Genomic DNA, 27,191 nt, shown 5'->3' with positions numbered 1-27,191 from the left:
TGGCATTTTGTTACACTTTTTGGGATAAGTTGTCACAATGGAACTTGCCAGTTTAAGAGTCTATTATTGGCATTTCAGTGACATTTAAACAGTAAAACAAAAATAAAACAGCACAAATGTACAGAGTAGATATAAACTGTATTACTTAATGGTATTAACAAATCATGTGACAACTTGCCCCAATTTCACATTTATGAAAATGACCCTTGTGTTGAGAACACAGTTCAATTGTTTGTTTAAAATCTACCTATATACCAATATCCCCCTGCCTGAAGGTAAGCTAGTTTTTTATTGTGTCCACAGCCAGCAAGAATTTGATATATTGAAATACCATTTTGGAGTACAGAATTCACAAATTAATTCAAATTTAATTTAAATTATATCTAAATGTTTCATTGTTAGAGAACACAAACCCTTACTGAGATAAAGCCTGTCTTACCTGTACTAATAAACAATGATTAGCAGTGTAGCCAATTTTTCAAATTATGTTTCTGACCGTGCATAATATTATTAAATAATATTGTGGACAGTATGTAGATTCCTTAAAATATCATTAAACTTCACCAAACATAAAAACTCGCTAGTTATCCCCACAGTGTCCTACTCTGTTTCAGCTAATCATCTGGTTCCATAGCCCTGTGTGGCTGAATTCAACCTTCTTCATATGTTCCTCACACTGAAACCAACTGTCCTAGTCTCCCAGCTCTGCTCTGTTTGACAAAGCCACTTCTTGAACAGAAAGTAGAGGATAAAATCCTGCTCCACCCAGCGGAAAACTTTAATGTAAATGTGAAATGTAAAAACTCCTCTGTAGCCATGGTAACAGTCTCTGGAGTAGATGTCTTCTACAGAGCAATTTCACTTCGCTGGGATGTGATGCACTTAAGAAGAATGTTTTAAAAAGGAAACCTGAGAAGCTTTTTAAAATATGATGTATAATTTATTTGCATTTTTCTTCTGGCTCAGATCTCTTTGAAAGACTGGTTAGGATTTGATTAGATGTGGTGGCCATTTGACTGCTTTGTGCTCTCTGTGCTGTGCAATGATATTCTCGTCTGGGTAACTTTTGTATTGATTTAGCAATGAGTATAGATTTTCAATACTATACAAAATGTAGCAAATAATTCCAAATTACATTGTTAACAACTTTTATTATTATTACTATTTTAAGAGTACTAACCCTGAGCACAGCTACTGTAAGTTTAGGCGCAAGTGGGTTTGGCGAATTTGCTCGTGCAAAGTGCTAATGGGTTGGGACAAGTGCAATTTAATTTTAATTAAGAAGTTTTTCCTCTGCCACGTCAGCATCCTATTATTTAGTCCATTTCATGACATGCACCAGCGATATACACGAAGACAGTACATTCAGTTTGTAGTGTAAATGGACTGTATGCAATGAATTAGAAGAATAGAAATTTGGACTTATGTTCTTTTGTGCATTAACTGCGTCCTTGTTGAATGTCAGGCTTCTGTAACAGTGTCAAACTCCTTTGATACGCATGGAAAATGTGGTTTTCTTCAGGTTTTGGATTTACACTACATTCAATTATAGAGAATGTAATTATTATTAATCATTTTCATCTACTGACACACAAATCATGGCTAGTAGCCTATTGACAGTGATTGTATTGGAATGTACTTCACTTTTATGGGTCGACTTTGATTTTGAAAATGTAATTCATTTATTGAAGCCAAAACAAATTAAACCAAAAATATTTCTAAATTCAAATTACACTTTCAACAGAATGAAAATATTATAAAAATAATGAAGAAGTTGTAAAAAATCATACCAAATCCAAATTATTTAACTCTAACTTCTTCTATCGGCCCCTTTTGCAGTGACTTAAAAATCACTCTACGACTACAGATGGGAAAATACCAATTTAAATTAGATCATAAATACAATTGTAAATATAAACATAATAATAGTAATTGAAAAATAAACAATGACCTATAGATAGATTAAAACAAATCTCATAAATATTTGTTTCATAAAGCAGCTACAACAGTAATTGACATGGACATAATCTGATGTTAATATTGTCACAAAAATGGTATAAGACGTTGCAAACTGTCATAGCACTGCGCTTTGCACACTCACTAAAATAAAGCCCTTAGTCTTTTCAAACATCAAATCATATTTGTCATATATGTGGTTTTCATTTGGGTTATTTTAAGAACTTTGACAGGTGTGGTTTAATAGGTTTTACACAGATAGATATATTTGCTAAATTTATGGGAATCACTTATGTAATTCATAAAATGATAATTCATGACTGCATTTAAACTTGTAGTCCATGTATATCTGTTCACTACTGACAGATTCAATATGAGGACCATCCTTGAGAATTTCTTTTTTCAAATGAACAAGGCCTAATCCCTCCAGTTTTGGAGTAAATTATAGGCTACTTGCAGTTACACCATGAATATTGTCTTTGCAAAATAAACTATAAAAATATAGTATAGAATCTGATCTTTATTTTCTCTAAAAAAAAAAAAAATGCCAAAGAGACAAAAATAGGAATAATGTAAAAGACTTTTGAAAGTGTTCATGCCATGTTAATGTGGTTAAAGTCCCAGTTCAAGTGTGCTGGTTATGAAAGGTCTGAATTATTCAGCTCTGTGCCTAATGGTCAGAGCAGGAGCACTCAACTGCTTCTGATTGTAATATCACTTATCCACTCTCAGCCCTTTCATTGTTACCTCGACTTACTGTCTTTCTCCATCATTGCCAAAAGTACCTCAGAGGTAGTTTCAGGGCCAGTTTTCTTCACTTAAGCACTTCATCAAACATGGAAGCAACCTAATATAACATGAAAATGTATAAAGAATGGGGGGGCCTGAGTAGCTCAGCGAGTATTGGCACTGACCACCACCCCTGGAGTTCACAAGTTCAAATCCAGGGCATGCTGAGTGACTCCAGCCAGGTCTCCTAAGTAACCAAATTGGCCTGGTTGCTAAGGAGGGTAGAGTCAGATGGGGTAACCTCCTCGTGGTCACTATACTGTGGTTCGCTCTCGGTGGGGTGTGTGGATGCCGCAGGGAATAGCGTGAAGCCTCCACATGCTCTAGGTCTCTGCGGTATCATGCTCAACAACCATGTGATAAGATGCATGGACTGATGGTCCAGGGGGAAAAAAGAAAATGTATAAAGAATAAATTTTATATAACTATATTATATTAAACTTTATTTTTATTTATCTTTTTGTAAACACTTTAACTGAAATCACATTGTAGGGTTACAATTGTGTAAAGGTTTTCATATACTGTAGTTACAAGTTGTATCAACCTACTCTCTGTTATACGTTTATTTAATTTCAATTGTTATAAAATGTAAATAATCCAGCAGTAAAATAAGCACTGACAGAGGCATTGGCATTACTGTTGCTGAATTCAAGTTTCCTTCACCACATAAAAAGGGCATTCAGATGAAATGACAAATAAAATGCAGATAATTGATTTTATAATTTTACTTTTTGTAGTTCCAAATGGCTACTAATAACTTTCCCTTTTCAAGAGAAACTTGAGTCTTGAAACAGTTGTGACAATATCAAAGCCATGTTTGCAATGTGTGAAGACTGGTGTGGTTTTAGAGTAGAGGTGGATACAGTAATTTGCACTTTGTGGGGTCCAGAAGCACTGGGCCTGCTGAGAAAAGTTTGGCCAGTAACCACAAACACTTGAATGACCCAGAGACAGAGTTAGTCAGACGAAACATGTAGACTCTCTCCCCTGTGAATTCTCAACTGTCCATTACTCCACCCAGTGGTAATGTAGCTCTGCTGAATTATTGAGGCCTCAGATTCATCAGCTTGAAATGAATTCAGTGTGTAGGTGTGTGGGTTTCCTTGCATGAAGATTTGATGGCTCTTTTTCAACTCTTTTGATGCTCAAATGGAGAGTGTCATGACTTATCATTGAGTGGTTTGTTTGTTTGTTTTTTATTTATGGAGGCTGTATAAAAAAGCTTACATCATATTCTTTATCACATTTGTATACACATTTGTTTTTAAAATTATGTTTTTAACAGTTTTTCAATAATAAACTTTGACCATGAGACAACTACTCCAACATCTTTGGTATAATCTTAATGAGAACACAGTTACAGTTATATTATTATGTAGATAATGTAATCATAAAACATTATAACTGGCTTTTCTCAATAGGCCTATATGATTTGTCTTGGGAACAAATATAGTATCAGTTCTAATTTACCGGCTCTTTGCACAATTAGCAACAGTCGGTCAAATTAGTTTGGCATGCTTTTAGCTTGTCTTTGTATGGCTGACTTGCTTTAAATGAACAACAACCTTGTGTGAATATTTGAATACATGTAATTCACAACAAAATTGTTTTGAATTAGTAATAGCTAATTAGCGTGATGCTCATTAAAGTAGTGGAGTGTTGTGCTTACAGTATGTTGTGACAGTTCCTTGTGTGATAATAGAGCTGATTTTTCTTTTCTTTTTCTGACAGATGGTGGATGTGCTACTGCAGAGCAAATGTACAAATTATCCTAACATTAATGATGAAGGACACTGATGGCTACTACTTTACCAAAAAAATCATACAAACATGAAATATAAATATACACACATTTATTATCTTGCACATTTTTCTTGTTTATAAATTGAGTGGATTAAAAATGTTCGGGTGTGTGATTGACATTATTTTAAAAGACGTACACAGGCAGCCAAAAGTTTAGAATAATGTATTTATTAGAAATAGTATTTATTACAAATAGATTTAGCTGTTTTGTTGGTACTTTAATTCACCAAAGTGGCATTCAACTGATCACAAAGTATAGTCAGGACATTACTGATGTAAAAAAAGCACAATCACTATTTGAAAAAAGTAATTTTTTTATCAAATCTAGATGGGCCCCATTTCACAACACCTTATTCTTGAGGAATCATGATAAATTGCTAATTTTGCACTAGAAATTCACTTACCATTATATCAAACACAGTTGAAAGATATTTGGTTTGTTAAATGAAGCTTAACATTGTCTTTGTGTTTGTTTTTGAGTTGCCACAGTATGCAATATACTGGAATGTCTTAAGGTTAATATTAGGTCAAAAATGGCAAATAAGAAACCGCTTTCTCTAGAAACGCATCAGTCAATCATTGTTTTGAGGAGTGAAGGCTATACAGTGCTTGAAATTGACAAAAAAACTGAAGCTTTCATAAAAAGGTGTACACTACAGTCATCAAAGACAAAGGACAACTGGCTCTAACAAGAACAGAAAGAGATGTGGAAGGCCAGATGTACAACTAAACAAGAGGATACGTACATCAGAGTCTCTAGTTTGAGAAATGGATGCCTCACATGTCCTCAGCTGACAGCTTCATTGAATTCTACTCGCTCAACACCAGTTTCATGTACAACAGTAAAGAGAAGACACAGGGGTGCAGGCCTTATGGGAAGAATTGCAAAGAAAAAGACACTTTTGAAAAACAAAAAGAAAATGTTAGAGTGGGCAAAGGAACACAGACATTGGACAACAGATAATTGGAAAAAAGTGTTATGTATCTTAACCCCATTGAGCTTTTGTTGGATCAGATAGACTGTAAGGTGTGTGAGAAGTGCCCGACAAGCCACATCTATCTATCTATATGCTACAGGAAGTGTGGGGTGAAATGTCACCTGAGAATCTTGACAAACTGACAACTAGAATGACAAGGATCTGCAAAGCTGTCATTGCTGCACATTGAGGATTTTTTGATGAGTGCTCTTTGGATTTAAGAAGTTCTGGAAAAAAATAAATACATTTGTAATAGTAATTTTTCATATTATTAATGTCCTGACTACACATTGTGATCAGTTGAATGACACTTTGGTGAATAAAAGTACTAATTTCTTTCCATAAGAGCAAAATCTGTACATTTTTCCAAACTTTTGTCTGACAGTGTATATTTATTACTTACATTTTGCATGATTTATATTTATAAAACATTTGTATATAATGTTGCTTTAAGTTTGTTATATTTGGTAGTGGCACCGATACAGGATAGCACTTGTAACTTTGTTGTCTGTACAATAACAATTAGATTATAGACATTAGTACATTGCATTCATATTAGTTTTATCAAGACCTAAATACAAAACCAAAAATGTTATACTGAAAGCATGTCAATAATGTGGTTCTTGTAAAAGGCTTCGTAATATTTATCCATGTATTGCAGGCTGAGAAAAATTACACATTTAATTTCCCTAAAATACAATATACATTTTTTTTAGTCTGCCAAAATTTACACATATGGGATGACTAACTCTGAGCAAAGTAGCCCACTCCATGTGTGACCTACAAAACATTGCTCTTTATGACAAAGGTCCCAAAGCTCAGGTCTGTCTGTCTTGTTTCTAGCCTGCTCTCAACAGGGAAAGAGCCTTAAAGTGAGGCTGAATGTCTTTACTGGAAGAGCCCTGAGGCGACAATGTACAGGTTTAAAAAACACCTGCACCCTAACAGATCCATGCTCTAAGTGCACATCGAAATGCCATGTTCCTCCAAAATGCTGCATTTGTTCTTCAAATCCAGATTCACCACAATTCCATAGGGTCCTTGTTGAGTAGCAGAGCATGTGGCTTGTGAACAGAAAAATGTTTAGGAGGTAAACAGATGTTTTTGCTCTTTTTGTGGTGAAGGAGCTTCAAAAGAACCCACTCTTTACCTGTAAAAGGCTTTTAACTGATGTGGTAGTGTAGTCACGGGACTGGTGTGGAACCCTAAAGAATTTTGTTGTGCATTAGTCCTGGGGCAATCCACTATCTGACCACTGGCCCGATTAGGACCTGCTCCAGGCTACCACACGACAGAAACAGGACAAAAACTTGCCACTGGCCTGGCCTGTCTGTTGTGATGTCTTTCACATGTCATGTTACAATCTCCCACTCTATACACACACACACGCTCACAGAAAATAAACTAATTAAAGCTCAGTGACAACTTACAAAGTTTAAACACATCACTAAAGATGTTGATTATCACAACAATTAATTTAAACTCTTCCCTACTCCTTTTCTTAACTTTTGGAGGGTTTAAAGGCAGAAATGTGATGGTTAGTTTTATAAAAGCATTTACATAAATTCTTCTGTTAAAACTCATGTATTATATGAGCTGTGAAGTTGTTTAAATCATCATGGCAATGAAGTTGCAAAATTGGCTATAACTTTACACAGAAACGGTTAGGAAGTGATTTTATCACACTAAAATAATGTTAACATGCATATTGTTTACGTCTTGTGGTTATACTTTTTCAAAAGTATGTAAAAATTCTAAAATTGGCCCCATTCAAACCTCTGTAAGTGTTCAGAAAAAAGAAATTGTGGTAATCAATATTATACCAAAAATCCTGTCGATTAAGCCCGTAATATTTCTTTAAAGTAACTGTTCTATGTAGTAAATGTAAGTCTCTTGAGTTTGTCTAGCTCATTTAGACTGGGATTTCCAAAAAAAAAAAAAAAAATACAGTACTTTGACTGTGAAAAGAAAATTGTTGTTGCACAAGAGGGCCATCTACTGGACAAACGAGACGGAATGCATGGTGTAAAACTAATCGCTACAAAGATTGACAGATGCAGTCATTGATTTTATTATGGACATGTGCTTTGCTCAGATCACATACAGTAAATGCAGACATCTGGGTGACTAAATTGAGCATCACAGTAGACAAACTGCCATAAAACACATGACTGTAGTAAAGCCAACTCTTCATTTGACCCACAGAAATGGCCAGAGATAACCAGTACAAATACAACACCTGAACAAAGGTTGACAAAAATGAGAGATTTGGCATCAACACTGAACTTTTTGAACCAAACTTTAAAATGTTCAAACCAATATCTCATGAACCGAACAATGCAGCCAGAAGACCCTTTGAGATTTCACTAATCTCTGTGATCAACAGAATATTATTTAGCAAGTAGACAGAAGATGAACGCTTTAATAAAAAGGTTAATTAGCAACACAAGTTCTATTGATGATACCGAAAAAAGGTGTGCCCTGTTGAAACTAAGGAAGCAGAGGAATTCAACTATTTTGGTTTTAGTCATCAATGGACACTAATCCATTTAAGAATTACCTTGATGGATTTAGCATAGTGAGGGGAATTTTTGATGTGGCAGGCAGAATAAATACAAAATGACATTCCAAAGGAAATCCACTTTTTCACTTCTGCCATTTATTATACTCATCTGGTCATTTACAACAGGTTACAAGTCATATACATTGCTGCATATACATATATGCGCTGATATGGTTAATCTATTCTTACCCTGCCATAGAAACCGTTTTAATGCCAACTCACAATCCATAGCATATATTTAAATTCTTGCAGTTTCCTTTAAGGGTTAATAGTGCTTGTTATTGAATACAAGCAGTGGATCAGTCTGGAGTGCATCTATTCAGATTACATCTTTCTACAAAAGGACCAGAAGTTATAGTACTGTAATTCCACTAGTACCAATGTTGATGAATGACTACTTCATTATCATTCCATCATAAAAGAAAATCCCAAAAGTGCCTTAATATTTTTCTTTACAATCTATTTGTATCTAAGGCTTGAGTGAGCCAACAGCCCACATGAAAACTCTCCTTATCAGTTTACAGATTTGGTTCTGCTCTACCCAAAGTATTACATACATACAGTATTGAAGTGAAGTGAAGTTAAATGCCAAGGTTTAGCACCGTGCCATTCAAACTAAATTATATTCTTCTTCACAACTTTTCTGTAACCAAAGTTTTTACCAAACTTGTAAGGCTACAGCATTTCAGACATCAAAACAGGCATGTTGAAATTTCTCTTACAGACACTCATTTTTTTGCTCTCTGAAGCTCTTCAATTATATTTTAATGACATCACCAAAACTTATATACACAACACTTCCAGTGTTCGCATCAGCCATTTTTAGTTCATGGCAGCTGCTATTATATTGCAGTCTTGTAAATATGATGTTGAAAAACTCCCAAAAGTTTCCCAAAAACTCCACGTTAACTAGGGTTTGCCTGGCCCCTTGCAAAGCATTACTGTCTCTGCATGTTTGAGTGTGTGTTAGCCAAAATGCACCAGACTCATCACTGTTGTAAAAGAGTGTTGTAGTCCTTCAGCATCAGTCTCACTCAATGTGTAGTTCTCTTTGACAATGCGGTCACAGCCGATCTCTCCATTTCCAAAGAATCCTAAAAGTGGAACGTTGGAGAAGATTTTCCGGAAGGCGTTAGCCTCCACGTTGCGCTGGTTATTATAGCTGTTGTGGCCACGCCCCACACACGCAAACATGAAGCCAATGGTGTTTCTCTCTGGGATATTGGCAGCCTTCAGCCGCTGTATTGTGGCCTCTGCTGCTTTGGAGCTACTTACATCCTGCTCCACCAATACTGAGGCACCCTGGATCCTGGAGCCACTAAAGGTCAGTCCAACTGCCCCAAAAGAACCTGGAGAACAGCTGCAAACAACATACAGAGAGAACATAAATCATCTTCACTGATGGTGACTGTATTTGTAATGTCTGGAACATTAAAAGGTAATGAGGAAATGCGACGAGATGGTGGTGGTGTAGTGGTCTAAGCACCATAACTGGTAATCTGGTAATCAGAAGGATGCTGGTTCAAGCCCCACAGCCACCACCATTGTGTCCTTGAGCAAGGCACTTAACTCCAGGTTGCTCCAGGGGGATTGTCCCTGTAATAAGGGCTCTGTAAGTCGCTTTGGATAAAAGCGTCTGCCAAATGCATAAATGTAAATGTATGTGAAACAGAGGCAATGTTAAAATTGCAAACCAAGCAAATAATGTAAATATTGATACATAAGGAAAATATCTTCAAAGACTGCACATGCACATTTTTGCATCTATCCATGTTGTTTTTCAACTGTTTTTGCAATGCAAACATGCACTATACAGACATTTCTGATCGTTGCGTTGTCATCTCGTGCAGGAGTGACGCATTAAGACGCAGTGTAAAACTTTAGCTTTTAAAAACTCTTCTTGAGATACTTGAATTCTGTTCCTTTTGCTGTGCAGGGCTTAGCTTTTTTTAATGCAAGAACATGTCAGTATGAACCCAAGTCATGTTCACATGATGAGCAGTTGCAAAAAAAAAAGAACTTTTACAAGAATAGAGGGAAAGGGAAGTAGGATGAATAAAAAAAAATTGACTAAAAAAGGAACCTACTTCCAGTATAAAATCCAATTTACCAACAAATTTCTTCACTTACCAGGTAACATCACTGGAAAATACTCTTTCCACTTGTCCTCCAACAATAAGTACATTACTTTGGGAAAGGGGTTCCAGTAGCGTGTTAAGAAAGCGTCCACCTCCAGGTTTATAGGTCTCATAGTCAAACAACAGCACCACCTTTAAATCGGGGTTGTTAATCAACCCTGAGAATCAAATACAGAATATTTTGATATGACTTACCATAACAGAACTTCAAAATGATTCTAAATGCAGCTGACTATCAGGGAAAATAATGCCCCACTGATAAAATAATATAACTTTTTTAAACATAGCAATGTCCCAAAGTTGCTACATTTGCCCCTTTCCAATTTTATATTCAATATTCAATCAACTTCTCTCTAAATTTATGAGTAATACATCTAAACACCTCACCAGCTTCCTCCATTGTTGTTTCACTGAGGCTCTTTTTGCAGAAGTGGAAAGGCCGGATGCTGACCCCATCCATTGCAGGAAAAAGGAGACTGTAGCCAGCTTCCCCCTCCTCATGCTCCTGCGGGGGGCTGCTAGGCAAACCACTGGGGGTCACTATAGTACAAAATAAAACAGGAATCGGTCATTAACCCTTTAAGCTCTGAGGGTGTTTTTAACGATTTCCTGTTTCAGAGGCATACCCAAAATGAAAGGCTTATAACTTTATCAAAAACAAAAAACCCAAGGCGGGTCAAGCGTTTGGTATTGATGTAAAGAAAACTTTTCAGATTTTTAAATGATATAGTTTATGAGCAAAAACATTGCATATAAACTGTTCACATGAAACAAATGTTATAACACCATTTTTGTCTATGAGACTGTTTGGTTGTATTCTACTCTTTGAGAGCTTTCAAACACCACATGACACATTGCTATTTGATGAGATTGATGTTTTTACTAATTACAATAATATGTACAGTGCAAAGTTTTTAATTAATTATAAAACGTAACTTCTGATTTGTCTGCAAAATTCAAAGCACTAGTTCAGTTTCGGTCATAATGCCTACATGCATTGTAAAGTACAGATAAGCTTTTAAACAAAACCCATTTTGTGTTAGTCAACCCAATATATATATAATTTTTTTAATCTTCTTTTATCCCACTTTCCCCCAATTTGGAATGCCCAATTCCCACTACTTAGTAGGTCCTCGTGGTGGCGTGGTTACTCACCTCAATCTGTGTGGTGGAGGACAAGTCTCAGTAATCAATTATCAACATTACGCCACAAATACTGTCGATTGAGCTTAACTTCTATTGAACCCGGAATATTCATTTAAACAAAGCAATGGTTGTAAAACAGGAATGGTGTGAGGATGTGCCTTACCCACAATTCCTGGTGCGACAAGGCCTAATATGTCACAGCTGCTAGGCAGTAAGCATCTCAACTTCTCAACAGGGTCTGACTCCACTTCATCTTCACACTTCCTGGCTGCAGCAAGGGTTGATTGAAGACAACAGGTCAATCTCCTGATCAAGATTGATCAGTTTTGTTACAAGAAACAAACTGCAAGTTCCTTACCCTTTTTGTGTCTGAAACTAACAGGCCCATTAAAGTTCTCCCCATCTACCATTAAGAGAGCTATCTGGGGTAGCATGTAGATATTCTGCAGGTACATGGTCAGACAGAAAACAAACATTCAAACAAGTTAGCTAGTGTAAACAGATGATGAGGAAAAAACCCAAAATATATTACACTTGCTTATTTCCGAGTCTATTTACCATCTGATTTAGCTACATAAAAGCTATGAATGGAACAAATTGAGAGTATAATAGTACCGTCCAAGCTGGTATACACAAAAAATATGTTTGATAGCCTGCATCGTATTATATCTGCATTTTTTTGGTAATGAAAAAGGTTGTAGCAAAGGCCAAGTAATCGGACCTGCAAGTCTTCTGCCATAGTTCTAAACAAAACATGCTCCTGATACATAGATGAGCCAGTGGCTGAGAGCCAAGTCAATCTCTGCTGGGTCCTCAGGACTCGGCGTGCACAGTTCCTCCATAGCCTGCAAACACTTCAAAAGAAAGATACAATGATATTGAGATTTTCATAAATGAACCAATTCCAAATGTATTGTTCAAAAAATAATTGATGCATTTAGATAATGTGGCTTTTTATAGATGAGAAGCTTGTCAGCTTTAACCGATCAGCTGATGCACAATCTATTAAGGTGAGACAAAACCCAAATGAATCCACAGACTTCAAATACTACAGTTATGAACTATGACCTACTATGATGAATGAAGAGAGGCATTACAACGACATCAGTTACAACTAAGATAATTACTACATAAACATCTCAAACTATCATTATTAAAGCTACACTACATAAAACAATTTTTGGGTTACAATTAACAAAAGTTCATTATTGAGTACTTACAAAATTTGTGTTCAAACACGGTCTTTGTCTCAACCCGATTCACTACACTAAGCATTCAATAATTATTTTTATTTAGAGCTGTCGGCCAGATCTGGAAGAAAATCACAGGCTTGCTTAATTTGTCCTTGCATGTTTATTTCATATCCGTAAGCTCAGAAAAGAAGGACCGGTGGTGTCATGATGATTTCTCACTCCCTAGTATGGTTATGGTTGGGGATGTGCTAGGGTGGTCAACTAATCGCTATATGTCTAACAACTGACTAGTCATTAGGTGGTCGACTACTAACATTATTTTTAGTGGTGGTGGTTTTAAAGGGAGATGCGATTCTTAAATTAATCAGAGTATGTATTTGCGTGATGAGAAATTTCTGTCTTAACAGTCGACATAGTAAAACAGATGTGGAGAGATTAATGTCTTTTGCTGATCCTGTCTGACAACACACCAGAGGTCTGACATGGGTGTAAATTGACAGGCCCTTAAACAAGCCCTCATAATAAATCTCCAACTGATTGACAGATTCACTTGTGAAATGGATTGCTGTGAACTGTGTGCCAGTGATTGTCTTATGATCAATAATATGTTAGTAAACAATAAATTGTATTGTAAAGATGCTTTTTGTATTGTCTTATTAATGATGAACTCTTCTGCTACAGGAATGTAAAGCATTTTAATTATCTGAATATATATCATTTTTAAATATTTAAAGATAACTATATATAATTATATATTGATATACATATGTATAATCATTATATATTGAGTTATTGTTATATGAGGGGCTTTCTCTGCAAATATTTGTACATGCGATTAATTAATCGGGACACCATGTACTGAATTAGATAAAAACATTTAATCAATTGACAGCCCTAAAATACACACACACACATATATATATATATATATATATATATTAAAATGAATAAATGTCTATTTTTCCAGCCTGTTGTATTAGTATTTATTTATCACCCCTTATTGTTATTTACATAGGGCAAATATACTATTTATCAAATGTAGCTACTTTTATTACATATCTTATTTTTGTATCTTTGTCATTTATTACAGCAGACAGTTACGGGTTACAAGTTTTGTACATCAACCGTAACAAGATAAAACGGAAGTTCATGGATTTTTAACACTTAAGTGTATAAATATGAAGGTTTATTGGATAAATACGGGTAAACGTCAAATTATGCGACTACACATTACTTTATGGAGAGCTTACGATGCAACTAAATTAAGCACCGACTTAGTTACAAACTAACTAGCAGTTACTAATCCCTTAATGTGAACTTTACGTCCCAACTTACGTGAGACATTACGCAAAGCTGGTGCAACCCTACCCCGATGAACAGAAATTTAACTAACGCGTAACTACAAGTCTAAATGCTATTAGTTATAAACTCCGTTTATATAATATCGCTAAACTGTAATGAACTGTTTTCAGATGATCTCACAGCTAACAGGCTATCAGATCAACAATCAGCTAGCATCATTACCTTGCTATCCGAAAGAGAGTTTTAGTTGGCACAAATGTCAGAATCCTCTCAACGACTTCGGCAACATTACTCAGGACATATCCTGCTTTACTTGCAGCCAAGATGTTTGGAGGAGCTGCTTCTCCTTCCATTTTCACACGGGTTTCTGTTCACATTTGACCCGCTGATTTGACCCTATTGACGAAGGCGGAAACGGAAGTTCGTTAAAAGTCTGACTTTATTTATTTATTTGTTTTGTGAACGTTCAAGTACTGTCAGTTTAATATTATAATATTATTTTAATACTTGAAGTCAGTGTCATAGGAAATAACAACTATTTATAAATGAATGCATTAATAAATCGAAATAATGTTTTACTTGGGCCAAGTGAAAAAGATTAGGCAAATCTTTATTTAAAGTCAATATATAAACACTACAGATCATTCATTATATACTACTTTATAAACTTCTAATGAAATTATTTTAAAATATAGATTTTACTTTTCCAGTATTTTATTGTTATGAATTTCTTGATTTTTAAAATAAAGATGACTTGTATGTAAGACATGTTTTGTCCCTTATCTTAAGAATCAGTGTTTTATTATTATTATTATTTAGAATCTATCTTATTGTTTATAGTAAACTGCAAAACAATTTAATAAAAAAGTATAGTAATCACAACTTAGTAAAGTAAATACTGTATATTGTATACTGCAAGTACCTCAAGTAATACAGTATTGAATGTCTGTAAACTCAGCACTTGCATACTGTGAAAAATTGTAAAGAAGTCCAACTGCAAAAGCCTAAAGAACAAAGAAAACTAAACGAAAAGTACATTACAGTACACTCAAAAATGCAATGTTGCAGTTGTGTTTAAATTCTGCTGCCCATGTTTACCGTTTTGCAACAAAAGTGTATCACAGTGTGAAATGTGTTTTAGTGAGTGAGGATATTACAATTTTGCAAAAAGAGTGGAATAGATTTGCAAATGATGTCTAACTAACTGAACATGTTGAAGGTTTTGTGATTGATTCTACAAATGGGTTTAGGCCACTGAGCATTTGGTTCAGAGAATGGGATTAAGTATTTGAGCAATTCAGAAAACTGTAATTCTAGAGGTGCTGTTCTGACAGCATAATATACTGCATTCAGAAAGTATTCAGACCCCTTCATTTTTTTTTCATTTTGAATGTTGCAGCCTCATGCTAAAATTCTTTAAATATTTTTTTTATTTTCATATCAATCTACACTGCAATTGACAGCTTAGAGGTAGAACCGGTGGGAGTGAGGACCCAGGTGGAGCCGGAGACCAAAGAGGCCAGAGTAGATCAGACAGATGGCCAGGAGACCACATTTACATTTACATTTATGCATTTTGCAGACACTTTTATCCAAAGCGACTTACAGTGCACTTATTACTGGGACAATCCCCCCGGAGCAACCTGGAGTTAAGTGCCTTGCTCAAGGACACAATGGTAGTGGCAGTGGGGATCAAACCAGGGACCTTCTGATTGACAGTTATGTGCTTTAAGGAGAAGATGGAGCCGGGGGAGGCACGAGGGGCTAAGCCATGGAAGGCAGAGCCATGGGTGGCTCAAGGGGCGAAGCTGTGGAAGGCTTGAGGGTAAAAGTCCAGGATGACTGGGAAATGACCTCCGTGGTCATGACCATGGGCAGAGATTTGGGATGAGCTCTTTGGTCGTGAACACTGGCAGAGACTTGGGAATGACCTCCGTGGCCATGAGTACGGGCTGAGACTTGGAAACGACCTCCATAGCTGTAAGCACAGGCAGAGACTGGGGAACGACCTCCGTGGTTGTGAACACGGGCAGAGACTGGGAATGGCCTCCATTGTCGTGAACACGGGCAGAGACTTGGGAACATCCTCTGTGGTCGTGAAGGTGGGCAGAGACTGGGGAACGACCTCTATGGTTGTGAGCACTGGCAGTGACTGGGGAACGAACTCCATGGTCGTGAGCACTGGCAGCGACTGGGAAGACGGTGTCCTTTTTCTTCTCCTCCTTTTCCGGACAGCTGGGAGTATAGTCACGGGAGTGGATGAGACCACAGGTGTGGGCGCTGGCTCGTTGCCCATGGCAGGCATGGGCGCCGGCTCGTTGGCTGTGGCAGGCTTGGACAAAGGTGCCGTGGAAGGCTTGGAACAAGGAGCCATAGAAGGCTTGGAGCAAGCAGCCGTGGAAGGCTTGGAGCAAGCAGCCATGGAAGGCTTGGAGCAAGGAGCTGTGGAAGGCTTGGAACAAGGAGCAGAAGATGCAGGTTTTAGCTCGGGGTTCCCGCCATAATCCACTGTGTAAAGGGATCCGCAATGTTCCAGAGCCTTCTCCACATATTTGCAGAGTGTCCAGTGAGGATCAGGTGGAGCATCATTTCCTTGAGTCAGACCGGTCCAGAAGAAAAACACCAGAGAGCGGTCTGGATAGTGCACTAAATTTGCTAGCTCTAAAAACTCAGGGACGTGATCCTCAATTGGACGGTCCCCTTGCTTTAGAAGCAGAATTCTGTCAGCCACTAGATCCATATTTGGTCAGTCTTTCTGTGATAAGGCAGACAAGGAATGAGGATGCAGCTTTTAATAAAACAATGATCCAGGCACAGAACATGACTAAACATGTGAAGACTGACAAAGAAACCAGGGGAAACAAGGGCCTAAATACATAAGGGCAAACAAGGGAACAAGGAACAACTGGGGAAAACAATCAGGGGAAAACCAATCATGAAAGGAAACTACAAAGGTCTACAAATCTAACATGAACCAGGAATGGGGAACTAAACAAGAATTTCAAAATAAAAGTTTAAGAAAAAAATGGAATACGTGACACATACCCCATAATGACAAAGCAAAAACCAGATTTTTAATAACTTTACAAATGTGTTAAAAAAGAAAAAACTGAAATATCACATTGACATAAGTATTCAGACCCTTAAATCAATACTTAGTACTAAGCAGTACTTAGTATGGCCTCAAGTCTTTTTGGGTATGATGCGACAAGCTTTGCGCACCTGGATTTGGGATATTCTGCCGTTCTTCTCTTCACATCCTCTCAAGCTCTGACAGGGTGTGTACTGTATTAGGTGTACTGTCAGTGATTATCTTCAATGCGAATGTATCTGAGAATAATCTTAAATAAGGAAATCTATACAGTGATTAGTTCATGCCAAATTACTGCTTGATGAAAATTTGACTATTTAAAATTGTGCTCGTTTTTTTTCTTCGGATGTAGGTGACAATATTTAAAGTCTGTCTATCAAAAGCGACTTCTGATGTGTGCGCCAAAGTCTGTCGGGGGGGGGGGGGGGGTCGACTTTTCTGATCAAATGTAATGTATTTAATGCGGTTTACCGCTATACCGCGGGAATATCTTTCTTTTCAACCGCGGTTAGAAAAAATCCATACCGCCCCAGCCCTACGGTGGACAGCCATTTTCAGGTCTCTTCAGAGATGTTCGATTGGGTTCAAGTTCAAGCTCTGGCAGAGCCACTCAAGGACATTTAGGTACAGAGTTGTCCCTAAGCAGCTTTTGCATTGCCTTGGCTGTGGGCTTAGGGTCATTGTCCTGTTGGAAGGTAAACGTTTGGCCCAGTCTGAGGTCCTGAGCCCTTTGGACCAGGTTTTATTTAGCTTTATTCATCTTTCCTTCAACCCTGACTAGTCCCCCAGTCCCTGCCACTTAAAAACACCCCCACAGCATGATGCAACCACCACACTTCACCATTGGGATGGTATTGCGCAAGTGATGAGCGGTAACTGGTTTCCTCCAGACATAACGCTTGGAATTGAGGCCAAACAGTTAAATCTTCATTTCATCAGACCAGACAATCTTGTTGCTCACAGTCTGAGAGTCCTTTAGGTGCATTTTTATGTGTCTTACACTGAGGAGAGGCTTCGTCTGGCCACTCTGCCATAAAGCCCAGATCGGTGGAGTGTTGCAGTGATGGTTGTCCTTCTGCAAGTTTCTTCCATCTCCACACATGATCTCTGGAGCTCAACCAGAACTACCATTGGGTTCTTGGTCACCTTTCTTACCAAGGCCCTTCTGCCCCAATTGATCAGATTGGCCGGGCAGCCATCGCTAGCCATCGTACTGGTTGTTCCAAACTTCTTCCATTTAAGAATTATGGAGGCCACTGTGCTCTTGGAAACCTTCAATGCAGCCAAACATTTTTCGTAGCTCTCCTCAGATCTGTGCCTCAACACAATCCTGTCTCTGAGCAGTGCAGGCAGTTCCTTTGACCTCATGGCTTGGTTTTTGCTCTGATATGCATTTTCAGCTGTGAGACCTCCTATGTGTGCCTTTCCAAATCAAGTCCAACCAACTGAATTTGGCACCAGTGGACTCCAATCAAAGTATAGAAACATCTCCAAGATGATCCAGAGAAATGGTATGCAACTGAGCTAAATTTCAAGTGGCATAGTAAAGGGTCTGAATACTTAATTCAATGTGATATTTCAGATTTTTCTTTTTTAATAAATTTGCAAAGTTATCAAAAATCTGGTTTTTGCTTTGTCAATGTGGGGTCTGGAGTGTAGACTGATGTGGAAAAAAATATTTAAAGCATTTTAGCATAAGGCTGCAACATAACAAAATGTGAAAAAAATTAAGGGGTCTGTATACATTCTGAAAGCACTGCACTCCTTGTACACAGCACATCTCAATGGTATCATACATAATTTAAAGTCTCTGAGATTATATATTGCAGAGGCCACTAAAACCTTTGTATGAGAACTTTTCCTTGTGTATGAAACACACTTCGAAAGGCAGAGGCCATTAACCATTCTACAAACTAGCACCACAAACAAAACACTGAATATAATATGAAGTATAAACCCTAGTTTTCGTGTACAGTGCTAAACTGAGTTCATGTGAAATTACCCAGTTTTTGTGAAGCTGTTGATAGAGGTGGTTAAGCCAATTGGTGAGCAGATCATAAAGTAGGTTCTCATATTTTAGACATAATGTTTATAATGCAATAGATCAGTATTTCCCAACCTTTTTGCCTTAATGTATATACCACAACAGCCAACACTTTCCCCCTTTTACCCCCTGAAACCTGCTCAAGTACCCTGTTGGGTTCACCTCCCCTAGTTGGGTATCACTGCTACAGACTCAGTGTTTAAAACTGTGGAACTTTGTGAAAAGAACCTACATTGTAAAATCATGATCAAGAGTACATGAACTGTAAAAGGAGAGAAGCAACATGAGGTGATGAGAGGAGCTTTTTTTTTTATTTTATTCAAGCTTCTCGACAATACATTAAGGACATTTAAATCAAAACAGTTAAGACATACTAAAGAGAGAAAGGAGTGGGGAGCATACAGAGATGGGAGGAGGTTTTATTTTACAGAAAGCAAAACATTTCTTTACAAGTGATGGGACCGTAGAGCTGAGCACTCCATCCCCTCTGAGAATGATGTGATGGAGAAAAGCGGCAACAGATAGAGAAAATGAAACAGAGGAACAGAAGGAGATCCCGCTCACATGGTGCCCAAAGCCAGAGATGAGATGTAAAAAATTTAACTGTGCGGGGGGAAAGGAAAAAAGGAGAAAAATTACAGATGGTGATATAAAACAACAAAGGGCATGCAACAGGTAAAAAATAGAGATGCCAATGATAAAAAAAGAGTGCGTTCATTTGAATGATTATGTGTGATCTCATCACTTCATACTGTGTTCAATGAAAGGCTCTAAAAAGTAAAAATAAGTTAATTGCATCAAACCTGGAAAATTATTATTATTAAATAAAATTATTACATTTTATTATGTAAGTTAGCAGACAGTGAAACTGGAAATGCTATAGAACAAGAGCATGCGTGACTAAAAAGCATGTGTGCATAGTCTCACACATAAACACAAGCAACAGGTGGTGATAGTTACATGGAGGTCATGTCATTGAGAGCGTTGTCCAGCTCTTCGCTGATGGCTTTGTACTTGAGTTTCTGGGCATACAACTCATCTACAGTAGCCATTTAAAGGCCAGAATGGTGGAGAGGGAATATGGTGGAGAGGTTTTGTGGTGGGGAGAAATGGAAAAATTGAGAAATAAGGAAATAAGTGAGAGAAAGCAGTGCAAAGGATGATTGGATAGTGACAGAGAGAATATGATAATAACAACACGAAAAATTAAAATGAAATGATGTGACATTAACCGGTGTCTATTACTAGCATGAAAAACAGTGAGGTACAAATTGACATACCCTCCAGATCATCAATGGTCTTCTCAAGCTTAGCGACTGATCTCTCAGCAAACTCAGCACGAGTCTCAGCCTGCAACACAGAGATATGTTAATCCCTCTCACATCTATGGACAGACATAGAAAATACACACACTAAGACAAACGGTGACTGAGTGAACTCACCTCCTTCAGCTTGTCAGTCAGGACCTTGATCTCTTCTTCATACTTGTCCTCCTTCTGGGAGTACTGTTGATTGGAAAGACATGAGAGAGGATTAAAGGACTATCTGTTAACACCAGACAAACCTATGAATATAACATACTCATATTCAGACACACAAACACCTCTGCACACACACACACACACACACACACACACACACACACACACACACACACACAAAACTTTAGCTTACCTTCTCAGCCTGGGCCTCCAGAGACTTCATGTTGTTGGTCACAGTTTTCAACTCCTCCTCCAGCTCAGAACACTTACTGTGGAAGAGAGTGACAGAGAAATTTAAACACTGAAAGACATATTAAAATGGAAAATGAACAGCACAGTCAGGTTACTGGATCAAAGTGTTTAAAAAGTGTAAACATTTATAATATATATATATATATATATATATATATATATATATATATATATATATATATATATATATATATATATAAAGTCACAGTAAAGGCAGGAACAAACTTTACATTTATGAGCAGTTAATAGCCTAAACATTTATACACAGCTGAGTGTCATCAACATCAGTACATATAGTTATTATATGTAATAGCACACAAAGAAATGACATAGATTTGATTGCTCTTACCCCTCATTCAGCTCAGCACGCTCCTCTGTGCGCTCAAGCTCAGCCTCAACAATCACCAGCTTACGGGCCACCTGTGTACCATCGTGGGAAGGGAAATGGTGAGTATATGTGTGTGTGTGTGTGTGTGTGTAGTGCAGACAGCAGGAGAATTTAAGAATAAGAGCAAGAGAGAGAAAACTGACCTCATCGTATTTGCGGTCAGCCTCCTCAGCAATGTGCTTGGCCTCTTTCAACTGGATCTCCTGCAGCTCCATCTTCTCCTCATCCTTCAGAGCCCTGTTCTCAATGACCTTCATGCCTCTGAGAAAGGGAAGAAGAGAGGTTTTTGTGTGTTAGCATCGCTCCCTAACAACATATAAATTTGCATTGCTTGTACTCTTTAGCAACTAGTTCAACGTTGTGCATCTGAGTGGGACAGAACACTATTGGCACATGTGAGATATTGTGGAACCAATGGTAAGATCATACAGTAAGAACATCTATGAGTTTTCCATGCACACCTCTCGCTCTCATCAGCAGCCTTCTCAGCCTCCTCCAGCTTCTGCAGAGCAGTGGCCAGACGCTCCTGTGCGCGATCCAACTCCTCCTCAACCAGCTGGATACGTCTGTTCAGGGAAGCCACATCGCCCTCAGCCTGCGCAAAGTGAACACAAATATCGTCAAGTCTCAGACATATGAATTGGGCCCATTCTTTCCAAATAAATGGCAAAAGGTTGGCCTGAATTCGCCATACATTAAGATTAGTAGAGTAATCCACATAGGGTTTTGTTGTTGTTGTTTTCAGGCAAATAGAACTTAAGTGGTAATTATCTAGAAAGTTTACTTCTTACTCCTAAATGTGAGACAAAATTTTTGAGCATGTGATATTTGATGTGTTGATTTACACAATTCAGGTGTTAACGTTTAACGAACGCGTTTTTGCGTGCGTCCGCAGTTTTCAATAGTTTTCCCACGTACACATGCTTTAGACGGACGTCTTTGACACTTGCGCCGCGTTTTTTAGACGTCGTGTCTAATGAAAATGCATTTCGAGACAACTGCGTTCTTCATTATTCTTGTTTTATTTTTGTTTTCAACACCCTTTTCTACAAAACATTTTCGTTGCGCTGTTGTCAGGGACGAAACTTGTCAAAAAGCATCAGCGCCCTCTCCATCTATTGCGCGCATCAGTTCACATACAATGTTTGCCTACTTTTTCGCGCCAATAATTCACTGGAAACGTTATTTACACGCTAATGTATCTCGATTTCTTGACTCATCCCGCCACTTGATGCGTTCTGGTGCTAAAACATCCCACAGTTGCCCTGCTAATGCTTTTAAATAATTAGCTCACAGATTGTCTGGCCGCGCGCTCAGTCTGGAGTTCCTCCCGCAGTCTCAATATTCTACTTTCATCGTCGTCTGCGTGCTTTTGCAGTGATTTGATTTTCTTTCTCACTGCCTCAATACATGCCATATCAGCCATCACGAATATACAGTCCGTTTGGGTGGTTGATTTGTCAACCGAAAACGGGGCGTAATGGCGCTCCGGTGAGGCAAACCGTTCACCGATTCCCAGTCTGTGACTGCTGGTAATGCTTATCAAATACCGGAAGTCAGTTGCTTATATGCATGGTATTATCGCCCATCATTTTCACAAAAACGCATAACTTGCATGAAAAATTTCCGTTTACTACAATTAATACTGGCAATATACTTGGAAATCTGTTATATATAATTAAAATCATCAGCGTAAATCCCAATTCTTGGTGACAATACACCGGCTTTGCAAAACTGCAATGCTTTGCAACTGACATTTTAGCATTCGTTCATCTCCGTTTATTCGTTTTACTTTGTAGCCCTTTCAGACTATATACTCACTTGCACAGTCAACAGTGCAACCTGTTCACTCTGTGCGATTGTGTGAGTTTGCTGCCCCATCTAGTGGTATATGGCAGCTACACTGCTAGATTACGGGGTGGTCGATCTGGGTTGACCAATATTATTGTTTTTTTAGACTTGATATGCCATTTTTAAATAATTTTTAGGTGATAATTAAGGCGAGATGCCTTCTTGTTTTATTAAAATGAAAGTGAGCGTGAAATCTATCTCAAAGAATACCCTGGGTTCAATAAAATTTAAGATCAATCGACAGCATTTGTGGCATAATATTGATTGCCACAAACATTTTTTTTAACTTGTCAATAATTTAATAAAAAAAATAATAAAAAAAGGAAAAATATGAGGCACTTACAATGACAGTGGATGGGGCCAATCTGTAAATGTAAAAGTACTCAATGTTTCAAAATTATAGCCACAAGACGTAAACAATAATCATATTAACATAATTTTAGTGTGATAAAATCGCTTACAAACCTTTTGTGTAAAGTTATAGATAATTTCTAGCCAACAACGATGTAACGCTGTAAACCCTAAAACACTAATATTATTGTAAAAACAATGATTTAAACAGTGATACAGCTCAAATAATACACAAATGTTAACATAAGAATTAACTTAAGCGATTTATAAAACAATAAACTTCAAATTTCTGCCTTTAAACCCTCCAAAAATTGGCCCCATTCACTTCCATTGTAAGTAGGCCTACATCATTATAACTTTGATTTGGGCTTTTATTACAGAAAAGGAAGGATGAGTCGTAATAATATTTTTGTGGTAATCAATATTATGCCACTTATGCTGTTGATTGAGCTTAACTTGCATTGAACCTGGAATATTCAGGTTATATTAAGTATTATATTATAAATTATATAAATAACTTAATATTTATATAAAATATTGGTGCTTATTAATTTATAGTTGTAGAGCTATTCACAACATAAATTCACAAATCTGATTTATAAATGATTTGTAACATGTTTCAGTTTAATTTAGACTTGGAGGATGCCTGCATAAGAAATCGTAATGGTCTTAAGTATCCAGTGAAGCTGAGGTGAAATTCTACACGGACCTCTTTTAAGACACTGGTAGGTGGGCACAGATGAACCCCCCAGACGCTAACATAGCCTTATAAAGCGCAATGCTAAATTTAACCCACCCTTACACTCCCCTACAGCTACTGTATATATGGCAGACTGTGTCTTGGTATTCGTTTACCAGGTGGTGCTACTGCAAATAAAAAATAAATAAATAATAAATAAATACATACATATACATATATATATATATATATATATATATATATATATATATATATATATATATATATATATATATATATATATATATATATATATATATATATATATATATATATATATATTCCTTTGGTTTCTCTATGGTTTCTAATAAAATGTAATATTTCATAGCTCAAGTCATTTATACTGAATTTAGGCTTTGAAAACATTTGTAAATGTCAAAGGACTCGAGTTCGTAAATATGAAGTTCACGGGGTGGGCTCGCGCTTATCCACATCCAAAGTGCAATTTGCACGTGCTTACATCGGCAGCTTTCTTCTCAGCCAGCTCAAGTTTTTCCTGAGCATCCTTCAGGGCCTCGGAGTATTTGTCCAACTCATCCTCAGTTGCCTTCAGTTTCTTCTGCAGTGCGACCAGGTCATCCTCGAGCTGCAGGAGGAGCACGTGCGTCAACAAAGAGGAAGAGAGACATGAACAGCTGTCAAAATGAGCTCACATGCGTTTGTTGTCTGCATGACAACATATTTAATTCAGCAATAAAAACATTTGCTGAAAAAATATTAATATAAATATAAAAAATATGTACTGCCTATATAATAACAGAGAGACATCTGATAAAAGTTTTCCACAGGAACTGGCCGCTATGAGAGACTTTCCAAATTTTATGAAAATTCTCAGGGCACTAAATCATAAATAAATAAATATCCCCAGATTAAAAGCAGACTACATAAAGCAGCTTATACCAACAAGGTGTTAAGTTACACCTATGTGCACCATCCCCAGCCCAGAGTGCCCGTGTCATGTCCGACCTGTTTGCTTCTGTCTTCTGCTCCCTTCTTATCGGCCTCAGCCTGCTCTGCTCTGTCCAAGGCATTCTCCTTGTCGAGCTTGAGCATCTGCATCTTCTTCTTAATGGCATCCATGGCTGCGTTAGTGTACGGGTGGTCGCACCAAACACTGTACTGAGAGAGGCGAAGAGAGTCTGTGCCGAACCGGACGCTGAGCTGGAGTGCGAGCTCGTCTCGCTGTAGTCTGTCAAATATGTGCCTTCACCGGAGCCTGACAAGTTCCGCAAGACACCCAATACTTTTTAGGAACAGCCCCTAGCAGTTGCCCCCGCGTCGCGTCTTTTTTTAAGGATCTACAAGACGATTCGCTGGCCTCAGACATTTGACCGTCGATATGGCTATATATGGGATCTGAGGGCCAAGACGTCTTACAAGGTGCCATGTTCCTATTTCTAACTCCCCGAACCTGAGGAGAAAACTAAGGAAGAGGAGCAAAAGTGTTCAGAAAGCATTTTACCCATTGTCCAAATCTAAAAACAATATACAATTTGAAATAATACAGTCTACATCTTTAAATATGCAAACCCATTATTATAAATTGTGAACATGGAGGTGTCTTTTTTCAGTGTCAGAGAGTTAATTTGTTGTTGAAGTGATTCTCTTCGGGAAAGGTGTTATTACTCTGGGTCAGTGACAAAATGGCCCCATAACAGAGAGGTTATGTCAACAAGTCCCTCAGGCACTGTTCATAATCTGAAGAGCTTTAGATATGGTGGCTGTTGAACAGCACACTCGCTGGGTTTGTGTAATCATTGCCAAACACCGCATTGTCTCTAACTGGCTGTAGATCCCACACATCTCTTGGAATCACAATGATGTGTTGTAGCAAAGCTGCAGCTGTCAGCCATGCCGCAATGCAAGATACAAGACCTGGAGTAGCTCCATGTAATGCCTCCGTCCTGTGCTTTCTATACCATAAATGTTCACATGTACAAACTAGATAAATTGTTGCTTACATTGCCTACAGCTACTGATGAAGGGTGTCACCAGTGGTTGAACAGAATTAGGTGTTTTCTACCCTCACCATTTTCCTCTTACTCTCATTTCCCTAATGCCTCCATGAACATTCTCAAGGAAGTTATTTTTACACTTGGCCTCCTGAAGGAAGCACCTGCCACAGTCTCTTCTTAGCTGTTGCAAGATTGGCTTCACATACATTGCTAATCTTCAACTGTTTTTTTGTCATTTAACATTCACATAGTGTAATCCAGACAAGAGGTCACCAGTTTGTAGAGCTGAAGGTATTTAGGATCTATGGGATGTTATAAAACTGGTCAAATTGACATGGCAGATTGAAGAAACAGAACATCCACACACACAGTATCAAATTATATCAAATTATATATCCCTCCCCCTGAAATTTGAGTTCCCAATACATCACACATAAAACTCTGAACCCTCAACCAAGATTCTGTCCCCATCTTCTGATTGGAATTACCAGCTGTGTGTCTTTAAGACCAAGCCTATACAATCTAGAGGGAGTCCAGTAGAATTGAAAAAAATTGCGTATGCAAACCCTTGCATCTCTAGATGCAGACTTGATGTTTATAGAATCCTAGCCCACACTTCCTCCTTCCATAACAAGTTTCAATCTTTCTCCCATAATCTCTTGAGAGAAGTTGAAGCTCCATCACCCAGACTCTGAATTAGCAGGGAGTAATACATTGATTTCTCATGACCTTTTCCAAAAGCAGTAATCACCTCTCCCAGAGTATCTGCCACTTTAGGGGGGCGTATGCCAAATACAGTACAGAGCAGGTGTTGCAGGTGTAAATATCTAAAGGACTGAGATCTGGGAATGCCAAAATGTTGAACCAAAATTTCAAAGGATCTCAACACTCCACTCTCAAATAGGTCACTTAGTGTAGTAACCCCTCTCACAATACACTCTGACCAGCAGAAAGGGGACTTATTAATACATAATTTGGGGTTCAGCCATATGCCCAAGGCAACATTTAAATAAATGTCCGAATTAAACACTCTGGACACTTTTGTCCATACCGAGTGTAAATGCAAGGTAACTGAGTGTAACTTCACTTCTCAGAATAGTTTGATAGAAAGGCTTTGCAATGGCGAAATAGGGGCAAGAACTTCCTGTTCAATACAAAACCAGGGAGGGGCT

General features: G+C 37.7%; 2 protein-coding genes across 2 annotated transcripts; both read right to left on the bottom strand.

The window, feature by feature from the left end:
* Nucleotides 1-7,587: 7,587 nt before the first annotated feature.
* On the bottom strand, nucleotides 7,588-14,263 carry fbxo22 (F-box protein 22). The gene is made up of 7 exons (XM_052151863.1): nucleotides 14,090-14,263; nucleotides 12,094-12,226; nucleotides 11,731-11,815; nucleotides 11,536-11,640; nucleotides 10,614-10,766; nucleotides 10,219-10,384; nucleotides 7,588-9,448 (listed from the first exon to the last, which is right to left on the bottom strand). The coding sequence occupies exons 1-7, from the start codon at nucleotides 14,218-14,220 to the stop codon at nucleotides 9,055-9,057; spliced, it is 1,167 nt and encodes a 388-aa protein (XP_052007823.1). The 5' UTR covers nucleotides 14,221-14,263; the 3' UTR covers nucleotides 7,588-9,054.
* Nucleotides 14,264-19,286: 5,023 nt separating this feature from the next.
* tpma (alpha-tropomyosin) lies at nucleotides 19,287-25,286 on the bottom strand. The gene is made up of 10 exons (XM_052151907.1): nucleotides 25,031-25,286; nucleotides 24,525-24,650; nucleotides 21,585-21,718; nucleotides 21,267-21,384; nucleotides 21,085-21,155; nucleotides 20,677-20,752; nucleotides 20,445-20,507; nucleotides 20,283-20,352; nucleotides 19,963-20,041; nucleotides 19,287-19,605 (listed from the first exon to the last, which is right to left on the bottom strand). The coding sequence occupies exons 1-10, from the start codon at nucleotides 25,142-25,144 to the stop codon at nucleotides 19,602-19,604; spliced, it is 855 nt and encodes a 284-aa protein (XP_052007867.1). The 5' UTR covers nucleotides 25,145-25,286; the 3' UTR covers nucleotides 19,287-19,601.
* Nucleotides 25,287-27,191: the final 1,905 nt, after the last annotated feature.

The sequence above is a fragment of the Xyrauchen texanus genome, chromosome 2 (genome assembly GCF_025860055.1).
Source record: "Xyrauchen texanus isolate HMW12.3.18 chromosome 2, RBS_HiC_50CHRs, whole genome shotgun sequence".
In the NCBI taxonomy this organism is placed as follows: domain Eukaryota; kingdom Metazoa; phylum Chordata; class Actinopteri; order Cypriniformes; family Catostomidae; genus Xyrauchen; species Xyrauchen texanus.
This window is presented reverse-complemented; position numbering and strand designations above follow the sequence as displayed.

Excerpts from the sequence above, each read along its gene's own strand:
- fbxo22 (XM_052151863.1), bottom strand. The coding sequence starts at position 14,220 with ATGGAAGGAGAAGCAGCTCCTCCAAACATCTTGGCTGCAAGTAAAGCA. Across the intron at positions 10,767-11,535 it reads TGTCGCACCAGGAATTGTGG|TGACCCCCAGTGGTTTGCCT; the intron begins GTAAGGCACATC and ends TTTGTACTATAG. Across the intron at positions 9,449-10,218 it reads TTTTCCAGTGATGTTACCTG|CTGTTCTCCAGGTTCTTTTG; the intron begins GTAAGTGAAGAA and ends TGTTGTTTGCAG.
- tpma (XM_052151907.1), bottom strand. The coding sequence starts at position 25,144 with ATGGATGCCATTAAGAAGAAGATGCAGATGCTCAAGCTCGACAAGGAG. Across the intron at positions 21,719-24,524 it reads CTGAGAAGAAAGCTGCCGAT|GCTGAGGGCGATGTGGCTTC; the intron begins GTAAGCACGTGC and ends CACTTTGCGCAG. Across the intron at positions 20,042-20,282 it reads GACCATTGATGATCTGGAGG|ATGAGTTGTATGCCCAGAAA; the intron begins GTATGTCAATTT and ends TGGCTACTGTAG.